General features: G+C 42.2%; 1 protein-coding gene across 2 annotated transcripts in view; it reads right to left on the bottom strand.

The window, feature by feature from the left end:
* The window catches only part of ERICH3 (glutamate rich 3), a 164673-nt gene that overhangs the window by 22524 nt on the left and 121509 nt on the right, over nt 1–20640 (bottom strand). For both annotated transcript variants that reach the window (XM_082265889.1, XM_082265890.1), the window contains 2 exons: nt 18516–18920; nt 1241–1372 (listed from right to left, as the gene is read on the bottom strand). In XM_082265889.1, the coding sequence (XP_082122015.1) occupies nt 1241–1372; nt 18516–18920 (537 nt within the window). The remainder of the gene's footprint in view (nt 1–1240; nt 1373–18515; nt 18921–20640) is intronic.

The following is a 20640-nucleotide window of genomic DNA, read 5'->3' as shown; positions in this document are numbered from 1 at the left end:
CTAATTGGCCAAGGAATTCCTGGCAACCTCTCGGGGAACCTTTGTTTTTCACCAAACCCTAGTAGAGAAAGGCTGCTATAGACTATGTGCAAAATATAGCCAACCATTTCCACCATATGTATAGATGTAGATGTAGATGAAAAAAGCCACAAGAAGTTCATCCCATTTCCTGCATCATTTCCTACCCTCACTTGCTCCTTTTCCTACCTTCTTCCATTTCCATTCCCCCCCAACAACCTCCCAAATTCCTTGCTTGTTGTGGATATTCCCCTCTTCCAATCCATTACCCATCCGTTACCTCCCTTTCCCTACATCTGCCCTACAATTTAAAAATTGAGATCCCTTTAAAGCAGGGCTTTCACTGATTTTTATATATTATGGCACCTTACAGCTACTTGGTATATAACAATTTGACTCTCAATAAATTATTTGACTTCTATATGTGTCTTTTTACATTTGTACCTAATCTAAGTACACATTTGGCCACTAAATTATGCTAAATACCTTTTCCTAAGATTTTTGGCACTATCTAGTGGCCAGATTGATTATTTTCCATTGTAAATCCATGAAAAACATTCAACCAGAAAAAGAAAGAGCCTAAATAACATTCAACCTTTTTGTTTGCCATACTCACACAGAACGAATGTACATGAACTTTTACTGGGCAAATTGCTATTCAAATATATAAAAAAATAAAAAAAAACCCTGCTTGGCATGGATTCATCATGGAACTTTTACGTTTTCATTGTAAATTACAGAGTTAAGTGCCACATGCACTTTTACCTCCATGTTCCCCTGAGCACTTAGATACATTTAGGGTTCCTTGATGAAGCCATAATAAGTGGTGAAACATGTTGGGATTGGAGAGAGAACATCTTTGAGCACAATGCACTTTAATTAATGATTGACTCAGAAGGGATCAAATTATTGAGGGGATAAACAGAAAGAAGTGAGGGAAGAGTGATATCCCCAAAACCCAGAGAAAATTACATTTAAAGAATTAGATAAAGTTTCGACATCATTGAACTGATTCAAGGAGTCAATGAATTGTTCAAGATTCTATTGGAGAAATTAAACTTTAAATATAAATAATAAAATATATATTTTATCCAAAAATATAGTATGTCTAGTAGGGAAGGATACACAGAATAGGTGAAGTGTATCATTTATGTAATCTATAAATAGGTTCCTTTAAAATTTTTCAATGTTTCAAAGCACAATGCCTTTGTTGCCATCTTACGTTTCTGTGTGTCGGCGATTCCTCTTAAGTTGTCTTCATCATCCGTGCTTGAGTCGCTGGGCTCTGGCTCCGAATCCGCCAGTTGTTTGCTGTTGATTGCCTCCGCTATTTTCTCCTGAACCGATTTGCAATCTTTAGGAAATTATAAATTATAAAAAGAGGGGGCAAGGAGTACAAGAATATTTGTAAAGGGCAAATTTGACGCTTTTTATAATTGCAAACAGGCGGCAGCAAAGCAAGCGGGGTAGCGGCAAACTTCAAGCAGATGATTCAAAAGCCAATCCACGGCACAAAAACATGCAGAAAAATTACCTGGGCAATGCACTGCATAGATTGCTTGCACATGTGGTCATACATAACATTAATGCTCATTTATTTATTTAGAGCTCCTGTCAAATGCACAGTGGTTAGTATTATTTATGTTGTGTGCTTATCCTTTTCATATCCAGAATGTGGCTTGTGATGCACTATTTTTCCCAAAATGCCCCTTTAGTTGCAGTCTCACCCTGAACTACTTGTCAGGCTGAAACAGGTTGAATATAATTTTCCTGGGCCAACATGGCACCATCCATAAGGATAATATCCCCACCTACTAAATGTATGCTGCCATGGATTGGTGCCAGGAAAGGAAAATGTTGGTATTTGATATAATTTTTTGTTTTTCTGGTGCCAACATTGGCAACTTACACATAGTAGGCGGTCTCACTACCCCAGATGTCTGCTGCCATGGATTGGCATCAGGAAAGGAAAATTATAGTAATTATTTGATACAATTTTCTGTTTTCCTGGGGACACCATGGCAACATACATGTAGTAGATAGGGATACTACCCCATATGTCTTATGGTAAGTATTTGATACAGTTTCCCATTTTTGTGTCGACCGTGCCCCATCCCATTGTCCTTTGCTTAGGCACTATAAATGCCAGAAGGTGCAGTTCAGTTTCACAGTGGAGTCTTACGGCATGTTATCCCATTTGCATCAGGGATTGAAGGATAACTATTAAGTGAATACTTTACATTTCCTAAATTATCCAGATTTTTGTTTTAACAGAGGATATTCTTTTGAAGCTCTACTCAATCCAAAAATTGATATTTCAATTTTGCATGGCTGTTGGCGGTTGTAATCAAGTGCTTTCTAATTCTTGGGGACACCGCAGTGGTAAGTAAATTCTCATTTCTGACAAACGACCAGTAGAAAGTGAAATGATGGTGTCACACCCTTCTACCTGCCTCATTATAACATTTTATTGGATGGAGAAGAGAAAAACGTATGTAGGAATTCTCATCTCTAGGAGGTTGAAAGACATAAGAAGCTGGCAGATGATACAATGCAGTGATGCCCAGCCATTCCTGAAATTCCAGTTTTGAGTTGAGTCAACTTTTATGAAGCTCTATGTAAAGACAAACATTTATTTTTTCAATTTTGGATGGAGTAGGTAAGGGTTAAACTCTTTGTCAAGTTTTTTATTGCTGTGGAGAAAGATTCACTCCTGCATTTTTCTTGGTGACCTATATCAGGAAAACAGAAAGTACAAATGCTCTAATGCGAATTATCTATCTTGAACTTTCTCTTATTTCCTGTTGCATCTCTAAGACAGGCAGTGAAGGGAAATCTCCCCACCAGGACACAGGCAGAAAACAATTTGATAGGCTTCACCTTCATTTGAAATGCCAGCATTGTTTTTGCACAGCAGCGCTCTTTTAAAACAAAATAATTTGATATACACTATATATATATATATATATATATGCCCCTTCCTGATTTTTTATTTTATTCCATATTTGCTACACTTAAATGATTTAGATCATCAAATTTGAATAATACGCAAACCTGAGTAAATACAAAATGCAGTTTTTAAATGATGATTTTATTTATTAGGGGAAAAAGCTGTCCAAACTTGCATGGCCCTGTGTGAAAAAGTAATTGCCCCCTAAATCTAATAATTGGCTGTGCCACCCTTGGCGGCAACAACTGCAATCAAGCATTTGCGATAACTGGCAGTGAGACTTTCACATCGCTGTGGAGGAATTTTGGCCCACTCTTATTTGCTGAATTGTTTAAATTCAGCCATATTGGAGGGCTTTCAAGCTTGAACAGCCTCTTTAACCGGTTGCCGACCGCCGCACGACTATATACTGCGGCGGTCAGCCCCGGCCAGGCAGAGTGACGTATCGGTACGTCACTCGCCTGTCACTGACTTGCGAGCCTATCGCGGGCGGGCGCGCGCCCGCCGAGGCGCGCGCACGCCGCGGCTCGTTCACAGACAAGTCAGTGCGTGTGACCGGCGGACTCGATGTCCGCCAGTCACACTGCGATCGCTCCTGTGAAGGGAGAAAGACAGAGCAGCTTGTGTAAACAAGCTGCCTGTCAGTTCTCCCTGTGTAAAAGTGAAGATCTGTCCGTTCTACTATGTAGAACGGTTGATCTTTGCTTTTACACCAATAGGAATGTCCCTACACAGTTAGAATCACGCCCCTAGGACACACTTAACCCCTCCCTGTCCAATAAAGTTAACCCCTTCCCTGCCAGTGTCATTTTTGCAGTAACCGTGCATATGTATAGCACTGATTACTGCAGTAATGTCACTGGTACCCCCAAAAGTGTCAAAAATGTCAGTCAAGGGTCCGATCTGTCCGCCGCAATGTCGCAGTACCGAAAAAAAAATCGCAGATCGCCGCCATTACGCGTTAAAAAAAAACACCAAAAATGACAAAAATCTTTCCCTTTGTTAGTAAACGCGATAACTTTTGCGCAAACCAATCAAAATACGCTTTTTGCGATTTTTTTTACCAAACATAGGTAGCATAAAACAAATTGGCCGAAAAATTTTAAAAAATTTAGATTTTTACTTTTTTTTTTGGGGAATTTCATATAAAAAAATGTGAAAAATATTGTTATTTTTGCAAAATTTACGCTCTTTTTTTGTTTATAGCGCGTGATCAAAAAATCGCACAGGTGATCAAATACCACCAAAAGAAAGCTCTGTTTATGGGAAAAAAAGGACGTCAAATTCGTTTAGGTACAGCGTCGCACGACCGCGCAATTGTCCGTTAAAGTCACGCAGTAAAAAATCGCAAAAAAAACCCTGGTCCTTTAGCAGCCAAATCCTCCGGGGCTTAAGTGGTTAAGGTCATGCTATGGCGCCTCAATCAGATTTAAGTCTGGACTTTGGCTAGGCCACTCCAAAACCTGGGGATAATCAAGATTTTTTTTTTGGGCAAATGTGAGATGAGCCTTTGTGTTCTTTTAGGATCATTGTGAGCTTTTTTAGATCTTTTAGCGTTCTTCACTTTGTTAGACAGCTTCTATTTAAAGTGTTACTAAACCCACAACAGTAAAATCAGTCTGTATATGCAGTAAAGCATGCTTGTTATACTCACCGTGAAACGTAAGGGGTTAATCCTATGCATTTGTAAAAAGGCTGTTTGATCCTGTGTGCACAGATCCTGTCCAGACAGAGGATCAGCGGTCATGAATCCTAATAGGACAGCTAAATGCAGAATGAAAACTCCTCCTACAAGCTTCACCAGGAACTTATAGCAGTCACAAGATTGCTATATACTGCTGATGAGAAAAAGGATTTAGCACTTTTACTAAAATAATTGCATTTGTATGTTCTGTGTATTGTGGGAGACACAAATAGTGAATGCAGAGTCTTGGGTTTAGTAACACTTTAAGTGATTCCTTGATTCAACAGGTCTGGCAGTAATCAGACCTTGGTGTGTCAAGTGAAAATTTCCACAGCTTTCCAAAAAATGTGGTTAATCACAGCTCATTCATGATTTAGCAGGGGGGGGGGGGGGGGGGGATTACTTTTTCACATACAGCCAGGTAGGTTAGGACAGCTTTTTTCCCTTTAACAAATGAAATCATCATTTAAAAAGTGCATTTTGTAATTACTCGGGTTATCTTTATGAATTTTTAAAAATGGATTTTTGTAAAATCTTACCGTAAAATCCTTTTCTCTTAGCTCATCGACAGACGTAGTCCTCGGTGATACACCACCTTCGGGTTATGTTACCTCCGCAGGAGCAGGACTAGACAGGAAATTAAAAAGCTCTGGCCACACCCTAGGGGCAGTCCCAGAGGGTATATCCTCTCTCTCTCTGCCTCAGCAAATCAGTTATGTGAAAAAGCAGTGCTTAGAGAATTTAACCCAACCCAACTCCAAAACAGAGGGGCGGGGACTACGTCTGTCGATGAGCTAAGAGAAAAGGATTTTACGGTAAGATTTTACAAAAATCCATTTTTCTCTAGTGCTCATCGACAGACGTAGTCCTCGGTGATACACCACCTTCGGGACGTCCCAGAGCAGTATCACAACTGAGGGGTGGGAAAATGGAAATCAAATCCCAATCTAGAAGGCCCAACCGGTGCCAACTAGAAGTTTACAATGCTCATCCTTAATGATGAGACTCAACAAAACAATTTTCAAACAGAAAAAAACCCTCGAGGTAGACCACCGGTCTCCTCAAATTGCGGCCTGCAAAACCTTGCGGCCAAATGAGGCATCCGCCGATGCCGTCACATCAATTTTATAGAATTTAGTAAAGGTATGTACCGACGACCAAGTGGCCGCCTTACATACCTGGACCACTGACGCCTGATGGCGAAAGGCCCAGGAAGTACTGAGCGCTCGAGTGGAGTGCGCCCTAACAGGGAACGGAGGACTCTGACCCTTAATAGAATAAGCCTGTACCACCGTTTGTCTAATCCATTTGGCAATGGTCGCGGCAGATGCAGGCAAACCCTTTCTGGGGCCATCCGTGATCACAAAAAGTGAATCCGTCTCACGGAACGATTCCGTAGCCTTCAGGTAAACCCTGATTGCCCGAACCACATCCAAGGAATGCAACGCATGTTCCCGATGATGCTTGGGCTGAGGACACAAGGAAGGTAGTACAATATCTTCATTCAGATGAAAATCTGAAACCACCTTAGGAAGAAAAGATGGCTTAGGATGAAGTACTACCTTATCCCTATGAATCACTAGGTATGGGGACTGGCATGATAATGCAGCCAGTTCTGACACCCTGCGAGCAGAAGTAATAGCCACCAAGAAGGCCACCTTCTGGGATAAAGTAAGCAAGGGAATCTCCCTGATGTTTTCAAAGGGAGGTTTCTGTAGAACCGACAAAACCAAATTAAGATCCCAGGGCGGTAAGGGCGCGCGGACTGGAGGAGCCAGGTGCCGCACCCCCTGGATGAAATTCCGCACCAAGGATTTGGTAGCTAAAGGTTTCTGAAAGAAGATTGCTAATGCTGAAACTTGATCCTTGATGGTGCTCAAGGCTAGCTTCTGCTCAACCCCTTGTTGCAAAAAGGCCAATATTCGAGACACCGAATAGGTACGTGGAGGAAATCCTAAAGATTCGCACCACGCAATGTAAGTCTTCCATGTGTGATAATAGACTTTGCTGGAAGTCGCTTTCCTTGCTTTAATAAGGGTAGGAATGACAGAAGTAGACAAACCTCTGTCCTTCAGTACTTGGGTCTTAATGGCCAGGCCATTAAAACCAGCGATTGTAAAGCACGAAGGTAAATAGGTCCTAGAGACTACAGACACTCCCTGAGACGAAGTTCCCACGGAACGTCTGCGACTAACATGTCCAAGTCGGCCAGGCCGGCTTGAAGAGGCCAGCCTAGAATTTCTAGGACCACTGGCGCTGATAGGATCTGAACCAGGCGTCCCTAGAGCTATCTGGCCCCGACCATCCGAGAAAATCTGGTCGTTTTCTGTTCCCACACATTTATCAGATACCTGATAGTTATCAGGAAAGGTGATCTTTTCTGGTTGAACCTCAGGGACCGAAGTCACCCGACTAGAGGCTACTTGGCCTATCTGGTCAATCAGATCCGATTCCTGTGAGGTATCGGGACTAATCTTAGGAAAAGGTAAAGGAAAAGATATATACAGGGAACGGTAACTACCGCTTCCTGTACTTAAATGTTGGAAGGGAAGAATCGCACCGGTAGTAGTGGTAGATGCTCGATCTAATGTCCTGAATACCGGTGAAAACGTCCCCCCACCCTGAAATCGGGTGGGGGCGCACCTTCAGGCTGTGTACTCCTTTACTTCGGGTTTGGCTGGGTTGGTCCTCTGCTTGTCCGACCATCCCTTCTTGAACCCTCCTGGAGGAGTCTTGCCTTTCCCGGGAGTACCAGCCGGGCGCCCTTTATGGGCGGTAAAGAAAGGTCCTCGCTTGTTGCGAGGTCCCTTAACTTTTGCAGCCTGTGGCAAAAAAGTACTCTTGCCCCCGGTGGCATCCTTAATGATTTCATCTAGGTTGGCTCCAAATAGACGATTCCCCTGAAAAGGGAGATTGGTCAAAGTCTTTTTGGAACCTAGGTCAGCTGACCAGCATTTTAACCACAGCACACGTCTGAGGATCACTGCTAACTTAGATGCATGCCCTAACAAGGGAGTAGTGTCCAAGGCTGCGTCACAGATAAACCGTAGCCCTTGTATGATCTGTTCTATCAAATCAGATGTCTCCTGGGGAATATCTTTTCCCCTAAGATCTTGGCGTACCATTTTCGCCCATTCCGTAAGTGTCTGGGAAACTAGACCAATAACAATTACTGGTCTAAATGCTGACCCTATCAGAGAAAAGATAGTGCGGGACTCCGCTTCTATCTTTCGATCCACCGGATCCTTAAAGGACGAAGTGTCCTCCACTGGAATAACCGTGGCTTTATTCAGCCTGGAAATAGGCGGATCCACGACTGGTGGTACCGTCCATTTCTTAATGATGGATTCCTCAAACGGATAGCGTCTAGCAATACGCTTGGAAATAGTAAAGGTACGTTTAGAATGCTCCCATTCTCCTTTAATCTGATTACCAAAACATTTAGGTACAGGAAAAGCCTTCGCCGTCTTGATGGGCTTATTAGTCCCAAAAGGCCTTTCTGTTTCAGTTGCCTCTGCCGGTAAAGCCTCAAGTTTTAAGGTTTCCTGCACTGCCACAACTAGTGCGTCCACCAATGCTTCTTCCTGAATTATAGCAAGAGAAGAAGCGTCCTCCTCACTGTCTGAGGGGGCTTTACCTGGGATAACAGCCCTTGCAGAGGAACCTGCAACTGCAGTGACCATCTCTGAATCAGAGTCAGAGGTGTCAGATAGTATAGGGGTAGGCGGGGGTCGCTTCCTTGACCCCCGTCCCTGACAGGCCGCCTCCACCCGAGCCACCATAGACTCCAAAATTGCTGTAAATGACTCTATACTCTGTGCACCGGCGGGTCCCGAGGCCCCCTCGAGGGAAACAGGTGGGGGAATATGTGTGGCAGGGTCCATAATAACTCCAGTTACTTCCTGGATGATATAATTCAAAAGTAAAGAAAAAACTTTTTTTTTTTTTTTTTTGACCCTCAGTGCCACAAAAAAACCCCTTAGTGTTACCTGCTAGGGATCCCTATCGATCGAGAGAGAGAGAGATAGACCCCCAGGCTCACCACTTGATGTTCAGAGTTAAACTGCAACAGCTTACAGCGCTGTCTTAGACAAACAGGAAGTCTTTTGGCTGGCTGCCCAGGAAGAAGGGAGGCGGCTCCGCCCCTCTGCACGCCTTCCGGCGCCTCCCCCAAGCTCCACGAGGTGTAGAATCACCTCAAACATGGCCGCCCCCATGCTGGAGACACGAGGCTACGCCAAAATGGCGGCTCGTGCGATCCAGCAAAAAAAATGGCGGCGGCCTGTGCTGACTAGCGGTGTGCTGCAGGCACACAACACTCTCTCTGCATGGGGATATGGCGTGGTTGGCGGTACCGGCCCTGGCGGACCGCATGGCCGTTCGGGAGGCCTGCTAATAGCTGGAGATCTGATTTGGAAGGCAGTCTACATGTCCATGGCTTCTGACTGGTAGGTAGCTTATACTTAACCCATAAGATTCCCAGAATGCCACAGATTACATCTTTAAAACATGTATACAATAGATTGTTAGCTCCCAAACCAAGCCTCCTGGCTTTTTGCACACATAAAATCACACTCAAAGTAGGAGGATTTGTGACATGTTATAGGATAGAAAGAACTCTTTCTTACCATACAGAGAGGGGCCCGCGTTCACCACAAAACCCGTCAGGGAAAAAGGGGGAACATACTACTCACCATACCGGAACCAGGCGGGCACCAACTCCTGACAGTACCCCTCTCCACCGGAGCGGGAGGGCTGTCGACCGATACGGACGCCGTGACTCATGGTCTTTGGCGTTTCAGCGAGACGTTTAACTCGCGGGTTCAGTCCTTTTAATGGGACTTTGTCGCGGCCGACCCAGCGCGGAGCTATGGCCTGCACGCGCTCGTAGGCTGAACTGGGGTGACCACCGGATCTCGACATCCAGCCCGTCGCCCAGTTCAGCTTTCTTGCTTGAAGATCTCACAGGAACACTGGAGAAAAAAGGCTGTCTAAAAATCCTTTTAGAAAAAAATTCTTGCCAGGACCTAAGATCCCAGCAAGGTATCTAGGTCCTTACTCCTAACTAGACAGAAAATAACTGATTTGCTGAGGCAGAGAGAGAGAGGATATACCCTCTGGGACTGCCCCTAGGGTGTGGCCAGAGCTTTTTAATTTCCTGTCTAGTCCTGCTCCTGCGGAGGTAACATAACCCGAAGGTGGTGTATCACCGAGGACTATGTCTGTCGATGAGCGCTAGAGAAAATATGTTTGACGGTCAGAATCATTTAAGCATGACAGATATGCAACAAAAAAATAAAAATCAGTAAGGGGGCAAATACCAGCAGTATATGTATTAGGATTTACTAAAGAACCATTTCACAAACAGCAGCTGATTTTAATGTTGGCATTATAACATAATTTTGAAAACACAATAGACCTGATAAACTATTGGCGGCACCAAGTGGGAAATTGCAACAGGAAAATTATTTGCGAAACAGTCACAAAAAAAAACTATAGGCTGATTATCCATTATGTTGCAGTGATTAGGGACGTAGATATTGTTTGTAGACCAGTGTATGATATTTATGTTTATTTTATTCAATATTTTATACATGCTGGGTTATATACCTAATTTTTATTTAATTCGACCAGCTTTTCTCAACCAGAGCTCCATGGAACCCCAAGACTCATTCAGAGGTTCCTTGGGCAGTGATTAATGTTTGATATTATTCTCCCACCTTGACTTCCCTCTCAATGTAAGAAGGAAATTTTCCACTGACATCATGCAATGTACAGGAAGTGGCTACTTCTACCATGACCAGTAGTATATGGGGGAACTTCTTCACAACCACCAGTGTAAAAGGGCATTTCACACATGGGCACTAGTGTAAAGGGAAAAATACAAATGCCAACACTATGTTAATTTTCTAGTCATCATTTTTATTATTTGTTTCATTTCATAATTAATTTTGGAAATAATTTTGTTATATAGAGCTAATGTACTATGAACTGTTGATATAATTTTTAGCAAGTGTTCCCTGGGAGCTGAAACCTATTTCAAGGGTTTGGGTTCCTCTAGGACAGGGGAATCCAAACTTTCTAAGTTAAGGGCCAGTTAATTGTCAGGTTTTAGTGGGGCCAGACTGTGGCCAGATGGATTCAAAAACACCTTAGTGTCAGTGGGAGGAATTGTGCCCCTTCTTTAGTTTTAGTGGCCGAAATAGTACCCCATTGTTGGTAAGCAGTTGGAGGAATGCTGCCCCATTGTTATTTAGGGGAGGAATAGTGCCCCTTTATTGGTGTCTGTGAGAAGAATTGTGCCTCCAACACTGGTGTCAGTGGAAGGAATAGTACCCAATCATTGGTGTCAGTGGATAGAATGGTGTCTCAAGGGCAGGATAAAAGCAAGTCCACATGCGGCCTGCAGACCGCAGTTTGAAGACCACAGCTCTAGGATTAAAAGGTTGAGAAAGGCTGACTAATGGAAAAAAGTAATACAAGAATAAAAAAAAGTGTAGTGCAATAGATAAGTACAAATTAATGTTCATAAAAAGTCCAAGCAATTAGGTGTCCGAAGTGAAGATCCTAAAGGGTAACTCCCCTTTGGTGGGGAAAAAAATAGCAAATAAAGAAAAAACAATATAGCGTATACAATTGCGACACAAATCATATTGTAATTGAATGTTATTAAAAATTACCTTTAATTTTCAATCTACAGCTGTTGTAATTTTCTGAAAATGCAATGCAATATGGCCGCCTGGAGCTGTTCTGTACACAGAATGTATACTGACCACACCCCAGAAACATCATTTCCTGCTTGTGTGATTGGCTCACCAATTTTCCCAGAAGTCTGCACTAAGATACAAGACAGATTTCTGGCATCCCCTGCAACAAAAATTTCATTTTTGGTGAGATACTCCCAATAGGAACACGTCTAAAGGGATGCAGGCCCAGCAGCTTTCCTCATTAGAGGCCCTGCAAAGCTGATAATTATAAAACCACTCCCATTAGACCCACTCAGCACAGAGGCACAGAGGAACAAACAATGATTTCTTCAGAATAGCAGAAGGTAGGAATCTGCAACAAAATTTGTTAAAATCCCTGTAATGTACAGAGATCACCCAGAGGGGAATGCTTTTTTCTCAACAAAAGTGAAGTTACGCTTTAAATGTAATAATTATCACTTCAAGGTGCAGTAATGTATATCACTCGTGAGTCACCGCCATCACCAGATAAGTTGGACACTCACCAGATGGTATGGCTACCATTACAGTAGCTGGAATGCTTTAAACTAACATGACCTGGATATTGGATGGAAGAGAGACCTCCGCTTAATCACCACACAAGTATCCAACTGGGAATGAAGCAGCTAAATAACAAAAATAATTAGGGGAATGGAGGACATCAGCTATGAGGAAAGACTACAAGCACTGAACTTATTCTCTCTGGAGAAGAGACGATTGAGGGGGGATATGATATCAATGTACAAATACTGTACTGGCAACCCTAGCATAAGGAACAAACTATTCAGAGAAAGGAGAAACAATAAGACACGTGGCCACTCACTAAAACTTGAGGAAAGGCGGTTTAACCTTAAAGTGCGTAAGGGGTTCTTCACTGTAAGAGCGGTAAGGATGTGGAATTCTCTTCCACAAGCAGTCGTATCAGCAGGGAGCATTGATAGTTTCAAAAAACTATTAGATGGACACCTTAAAGACCACAACTTACAGGGGTATGCAATGTACGGTTAAAAGCAAACACACACACACATCATAGGTTGAACTGGATGGACTGATGTCTTTTTTCAACCTCACTAACTATGTAACTATGTAGCTCAGCCAGAGCCAGAAGGTACAATCATAGTGTAATACACTTATTAAAACAACCATAAAACCAGTACAAAACAAAAGCAAGTCATATAACCCTCACAAGAATTGGCATCCTGTAATCGCACAGCAGCGGGGACATCAGTGCCAAATAGTCACCCTTTTGTTTTGTACTGGTTTTATGGTTGTTTTTAATAAACATACTACACTATGATTGTACCTTCTGGCTCTGGCTGCCCATATGGAAGAAAAATGTATTTCCAATATATTTAGAGAAAAAATATTTTGAAATATATTGAATATGTCCAAAATTGTAGCATTTCAAATATATTTCCTATATATTTGGGAAAAATAAAAAATGTTTATTTAAAATATATTTTTAATATATTTTTCTTCCATGTGGGTGAACTGCTTCATTTCCAGTTGGATACTTGTGTGGTGATTCAGCGGAGGTCTCTTTTCAATCCGATATTCAGGTCACGTACTCTTAAGGCATTCCAGCTACTGTAATGGTAGCCATACCATCTGGTGAGTGTCCAACTTATCTGGTGATGGCGGTGACTCACGAGTGATATACATTACTGCACCTTGAAGTGAAAATTATCACATTTAAGATCTTCGCTCTGAACACCTGATTGGTTAGACTATTTATGAGCATTTATTTGTACTTATCTAGTGCGTTTTTATTCTTGTATTGCTTTATGTTGGTTGGTTGGATACACCACTTTAGTGTTAGCTGCCTAATTCTAACACAGCGCAGAAATTGTATTATTGTATTTTGGTAATGGAAAAAAGTGTTAGCACAATATTGTGGGTGCTGGCCTGCTGTTGACTAAACCATAAACAAAAAAAATTAAACTTTTGAATAGGTAAGGAAATTGTCCAGGTGCTATGTAGTTCAACCATGTCTTGAACCCAAAAATACCTTGCAACAATTAAAGGAATATAAATCAAAATGCATGTTGTACGCATGTCCTTATCTTTTTTAGAGATTTTCAGGCCGGTCACGTGACTCCTGGTGCTCTCCTCCCCCATCTAAGGGCTACAGTGGGAGGGGCTGGGCTGCCAGCACAGCGGTCATGTGACCTCCCTGGCTGACGTCAGAGCGGGATCTCAGCCCCTCCCACTGTTGCCCGTACATCGGATTTGGAGAGCATCTGGGAGTCACGTGACTGGCCTGAAGATCGCTATAAAAAATGGTATTTAGAGGCTTTGTTTTCCACAAATATGTACACCGTGTGTTAATGCTGCATAAAAGAGGGGCTGTCAGTGACTGTTTTTTTAGGAAGGTTACAAACACTTTAAGGAGCAGGCTGGGAAGTCGGCCACTGCTTCCTTAACAACCAATGACTCATCAGCTGTCAGTCGGTTTCTCCGCTGACAGCTGAATGTAAAAAAAAGTATGCTGGCAATGGAAAATAAATGCAAATATGACGTGCCTCCCACTCCCCGCCCCCAAATGCATACCAGGCCCTTTGGATCTGATATGGATTTTACAAAAAAATAAATAAATAACTTCAAATACACCACAGCATAGCTATAGTGTGGTGGCCCGCAGTAACTAAGTTGGGGTCTAATGCGTTTTTAAAAAATGTAGCATTTCTGCATTTTTCCGCAACACACTGGACCCTACCTCTAGGTGGAGTTGTGGTGTGAACAGGGCACATAGAAAATATATGTTTTCTATGTTCCCTAGCCATGAGCGTGCATTGATCTGTGCCGATTTACCCAGGTCACAGCACATTGTGAAGCCCTAAAATCGTGCAGCATTTCTGCTTTTTAAATCCAATTCAGAACAATTTTACATTGTACCAAAAGAACATTTTGGCACTCTCTGCGTCTTATACTTTTCATTCTGTGCTGCCATAAACGGAGTCGGAGGAATCAATCATACAGATAAGATTTCAAGTTTAACGAGTAGGAATATGGTCTGGCAGAATGACGGTAATTAGCGATTTATCTTATCCTTAAACGTTTGGGAACGATGAGGATTTTTTTTTTTTTTTTGTCATGTTAAAAGTTTTATGCTGCTTTCCCGGAGATCTGTCTTCATAAATCCTGAAAACAATCAGGTTTCTGCTCATGAAAGGCTCACAAATTATCTTTGCAATGCTAAAAAAAACAAAGGAAAAGCCAAACACGCAAGATGGAACAGGAGGGAAGAATATACAGGAGAATGGATAAACTGCTCAGTCCATGATTTATTACACACATGCAATTCTATTTCCAACATGCTGAAATAGGTCAAATACAACACAAATCGACAAACAAACCAGCAATACAATACAGTCATTATTACAATTCAATGGTAGCAACACCACAAAGCCAATGATTACATGTCATTTTTTTTTGTACGGTAGTTTAAAATACAAGCTGCCCCCCCCCCCCCCCAAAAAAACCTTAAACTGCCCATACACACAGCAATTTATTGGAGTGATCGAACTATCAATTATATTTTTTGGATAGAAATCACAAAACAATGGAAGACATATAATTGAGTTTTTAATGGGTTTGCGAGGAAATTATATTACCATTGTCCTGACTGAACGAGGGATGGAAAAATCTGATCTCGTCCAGCAAAATTGCTGTCGTTTCCATTCTGTTCCAATGGTTTGCCCAGTTTTGAGTTAAAAAATGAACGAATTCTGGTGGCCAATCAAACTCATGGGTAGTACTGTAGTTTATTGAGATTCCCAATACTTGCAAGTGGTAGAAATTGACTAAAAATTGCAACGTGTTTGGCCAGCTTTAGTTTTAGGTTGGTTGGATCGCCCATTGGCTTTTTGTACTCCTCAGGGACTCTGGTTGTCCTGTTCTTAAAACTTGAGGATCCCAGCTCCACCCACCTGCCAGGACTATTGTAAAGGGGTCTCCTGGCTGTGTTATCCTTAAACTTTAGGTTCCCAGCTCCACCCACCTTCCAGGATGCTTGTAAAGAGGTCTCATGGTTGCCATTCTCTAATGGTAATAGGATGGGGATATCTAATGATATTATTACTAGGTGATTAAACCACTAACATCCTCTCCTATCAGAAGGAACCAACCTTGGTTACACCTAACCTGGACCTAATGCTTCAACAGATGTAAAGTCAGAAATACACTCCTCTGTATCCATCCTCCCAGGACCTCCTGCTCTCTAGCTCCCTTGTAACCACTTCCCATGCTCGCCTCCAGGACTTCTCCCAAGCTTCTCCCATCCTCTGGAATGCTCTACCCCCATCTGTCCGACTATCTCCAACTTTGACTACTTTCAGACGATCCCTGAAAACACATCTCTTCAGAGAAACCTATCTGGCATCCACCTAACAACTGTTCTCTTATTTTTTCCATCAGCCCATCCCCCACAGTTATTACCTCTTGTATCTCTTGACCGTCCCTCTTAGATTGTAAGCTCTAACGAGCAGGGTCCTCTGATTCCTTCTGTATTGAAGTGTATTGTATTTGTACTGTCTACCCTCAAGTTGTAAAGCGCTGCGTAAACTGTCGGCGCTATATAAATACTATATAATAATAATAATAAAACCTAAGGCTCCTAAACCCCAGCATCCATAACATCTATTTTGTGTTTAAGAACTAGCAGGGTGGTGTTCCAACATTACCAGCAGATATGTTTCATGATCCCCAGAACAAAGACAAAAGGAACAGAGGTTGACTGATCCCCCTCAAGTAAATGAAGGCTGATTAATGTGGTGTCCACAGTGCAGAAATCCTATGGCATATGTGACCTAATCCTGAGTTTAGGTCATGTGATCGAGAATGAGTATTCCCCCCCCCCCCCCCAGGTCTGATCAGCCTTTGCTTCTATAACATTTACATTTATTATTTAGGAAAATGGAGAAATTACAAAATGGGAGGCCAATATATTAATTTACTGGTAACCATTGACATCTGAGACAATGAAATTCAGAATGTTAAATAATTGTCCCCATCTGTGTAAGGCCTCCTGTTTGAGCATCCACTTTTTCAGATGTAATTTCAGGCGTTTTTATTTATTTGTGCATATTTGCATGCATTTTCGTGTATATGCATTTGCACAATTTTGTAAATTACTCACATTGTACGATATGCAAATGAGCATTTTGGCACTTCTCCTTGATCTTGATAGTGATGTGTTAAGCTATCTGCAGCTGTTTCCAATGGCTTATTATTTACTTTGAATATTGAACCCTTGGAAAATAGTAATATGTGTTGTTTAGAACAACTTATTCATGCCTGCATGCATTTGTGCGCATTCGAGCGCATGAGTTGTAAATTGCTGACCAAAAATGCATATCTTCCATTTTTTTTAACTGAAAAATGTGCGGCGCTTGTTTACGTGCCTGTGTGTATAGGTACAAAAAAAAGCTGTACTGGGCTTTTTCAAGCTGCAGTGTGCAAGAAGCCGAAGTCATTGGTTTTCATTGAGCAAAATTAAACAAAAATAACTTTTCAATACATTTACATTTCCCCATATTTTGTATCTCTGATCAAGCCAGAAACTTAGTAAGATTTTTTATACCAAGGTATACTACACAGTGTAAATGTTTGTTTAAAATGATGCCCATAAATACCTTTTTTTCAGATCGCCTCTGTGCAGTCACGTGACCTCCCGCCACTCTCCCCCCCGATCTAAGGGCTACAGCGGGAGGGGCTGAGATCCCCCTCTGACCTCAGCTGGGAGGTAACGTGACCGCTGTGCTGTCTGCTCAGCCCCTCCCACTGTAGCCCTTAGATCAGGGGAGGAGAGTGGTGGGAGGTCACGTGACTGCACAGAGTTGATCTGAAAGAAGGTATTTAGTGGCATGATTTTAAACAAACATTTACACTGTGTAATATACCTTGGTATAACAGAGGGGCTGACAGTAATCCTACCTTGATTTTAGTGCCAGCTACTAATAGCAGCAGGAGGGGCGGTAACGAGATCGCTCACACACAGGAGCTTACAGGCAGGGAGGGAGGGGGAGAGGGGGGAGAGAGGAGAGACTGTGGGATGATGGAGGCACTTAAACTGACCACGGTATCATGGATCAGCAGCCATGATTATTGTGCTCAGTTTACATAGGGGGGAAACAGGAACAGGCAGGATCAACCAGGTTTTTTACAGCATAGAAAGGGACAGATAAGACAGCACAAGCACTGTGCTGTTTAACCTGCTTTAAAGGAACAGGATCTCTCTATTATTTATTTTTTTTTTTTTGGGTTACAACTTGGTTAATTTCCTGTATTGAGCTGACAACCCAATATCTCTGCTCTACAGAAATCCCCAGAAGCCTTGTCAGCCCTGTCTGAGTTCACCCTTTTGGACTAGAAAACTCCAACCCTCTCCTCATCTCCCTAACATAAGAGGGAGGTATACTGCAGCCCAGCAGGGAAGAATTGCTTGGGATTTCAGTTGCAATACATGTACATGAGGAAGTGTACCTCATTGTAGAGCTGACCAGCAAATGTTTTTTTTTTTGTTTTCTTTTGCCTAGAAATACACTTTAGCTCCACTATTTATTCTTCAACTTTAATCAAATTGGGGTAAAAGATGAGAGAAAAACAAAAAGTGGAAGGTTTTGGGATGCTGAAGACACTAGCTTGTTTTTTTCCAGCAGTTGGGAAATGATACCGCGTTCCTGGGATGGATTTTCCATAATGGGGTTACAGCTTAGGCTTACAGGAGGCTGAGACACAAATTACAGTGGGAAACCACTAGAATCTTACAAGATATAAAAGGCCAAATGTGTTTGAGCCCGCCAGAGGCCACCATAAATGAAATAGAGTTAGTTTTAAACACTTAACGGGTCAATTTTTAGATAAATATACTATACACAATCTTTAGATTACTTTGGAAATACTCATTTATACTAAGTTTGTAAATTATTATTTTTAAAGGATACATAATTATAGTTTTTTTTTTTGTATTTCGAAAGAATATAAATCCTCACAATGCAACATTGTCCATGAATCCGAGTCTGCATTACATCTGGGACAATGGAAAAGTCACTGCATGCGTTTGAACACACCAAAACCAAGACAAAGAAGGCATGCTGTAAAGCTGAGAGGAACATCTCAGATCACAGTCTATACTCACCACCTTCCTCCTCAGTCTCACTACCTGGGTCATTTTCTAACTTGGCCTTGTTTTCATCCTTAAGATCTGAAATTCCACCTTCTTCATTCTCTAAGGGGTTCCTAAAGCGGGTTTCAGTGTCATCTTCTGCTTTCTCCAAGTCTGATTGACCATCGTCACCTTCCATGTTGTCATAAACTTCAGGGTCACCTTCATCAATGGCTGTCTCTTCTTTCTCGTCTACTAAATCCTCCAACTCTGGTTCCTTCTCTGTGGCTGTTTGTTTATCTGGATCAGGAATTTCTTCTGAGTCTCTTCGCACTTCGTTTTTCTTCTTAGCATCCTCTGTCTCATCCTCTGCCTCATGTTCACTTGAGCTACTATCTAGAGAACTGTTGGATGAATAGGACTCTGTGTGTTTCCTATCTACAACGGGAGAAAATTGTGAAATTGTAATGTAACTTTAGTCTGTTAAGAAAATATGGTCATATCTGCAATGCCTGTAAAAGGGTGGTGAAATCCATGACCATGTACCGCTCTACACATAAGCAGCACTGAATATCCTTATCCCCATTTATCTGCTTTATACCAGCTCTGATGGTTCAATAATGCTGTCAGGTTGACTCATATGCTGGATTTCTATATTTTCTGGAAATTTTAGTAGTGAGATAACACACCAGAAATCCCAGTTCATCCCAACAACACAGCCTTTTCAAAGCAAAGATGTTATTGCACTCTTCATAATGTGTATTAAATCTGGAGGATGCAGCTGCAAACCAGAAACATTATCTTGAAAAAGTATTATACTCACCTCTCCGAAACGCCTGTGTCTCTTACCTTCCCGCTCTACCAGTTCTAAAGAGTACGTCATTCTCCAAGGCAGCCTTTCTCAACACCTTTTACCCTGGAGAAACCCTTAAAATGTTTTCAAGTTTTGAGGTAAAACCAATTCTTCAGAGGTCAGTGGGAAGAATGGCCCCATTATATTGTAATCAGAATGTCCCCCCTTAGAGAAAGCTAAAATCATCACTGGTGTCATGCGGCTGATGTTACCAAATGGTCTTGGCCCTGGAACTAAGCAGACATCATGAAATGGGAGGTCAATCAGCCACAGCTCAAGGAACCCCTAGCAACCTCAGGAAGAGCCCTGGGATTCCACTGAACTCTGGTTGAGAATGGCTGCTCAACACATCTTGCAATGCTGGATGCTCGCATCCCCCTCTGCATGCAGCGGTTACATTCTCTGACCAACGTGTCACTGCTGTGAAAGGGTCACAGGAAAGAACCACAGTGAGCACCATGGGACCAGACACCCAACATTTATAGAAGTTTTGCATCCCAAGGCTGCAGCACTTGAAGAGAGGGATGGTTGTAGACACAGGCCACTGGAGAGGTGAGTATATTACATTTTCTATTGCAGAAGAAGTACCATTTGTATACGATTGGAGACTTAACAGAGGCTATTTAAAGTGAACTTGTGTGTTGCCTATGCAGTGCAAAGCAATAGATTAATCCCCCCTCCACAGTACCACATACTCACCTTTACTTTGCACCTAAACTGCTCCATTCAGCTACTGGAAGCAGCAGAAGTCACCATGTGTAAGCTATGAGTCGCTCAAATGCTAGCTTACATAGGGCTAGGGATGTTTTCAATGTAACAGTGTTTATGTTATGTAAAGTTAGCCACATGTTCCATAAGCACCATAAGCACCGGTTGTTTTATTTGCTGTACAAGGTGAGGGGAAAGCGAAGGAACGGTATCTGCTGCTTGGGAGGGGGATTAAAGCAAACCTGTTGCTTTGCTCTGATTGGGAAAATCATACGTAACCTTTAAGGCTAAAAGATAGAGAACAGAAGTTCAAACAACTCCAGGGAACATTCACCACTAAAATTTCTGAGACATATAGGTATATTCTAGGTCAATGATGGCAAACCTTGGCACCCCAGATGTTTTGGAACTACACTTCCCATGATGCTCATGCACTCTGCAGTGTAGTTGAGCATTATGGGAAATGTAGTTCCAAAACATCTGGGGTGCCAAGGTTCTCCATCACTGTTCTAGGTAATTAAACACTCTTGTGCCCATCCAGTTTTGGGTGTAGTTCCGATTTAGGTGCAACTAACATGACTCAAGTGGACACGACAT

The sequence above is a fragment of the Pelophylax lessonae genome, assembly GCF_965119305.1.
Source record: "Pelophylax lessonae genome assembly, chromosome: 8".
Taxonomy (NCBI): Eukaryota; Metazoa; Chordata; class Amphibia; order Anura; family Ranidae; genus Pelophylax; species Pelophylax lessonae.
Note: the sequence above shows the minus strand (reverse complement) of the source record. Positions and strands in the feature narration are given on the sequence as shown.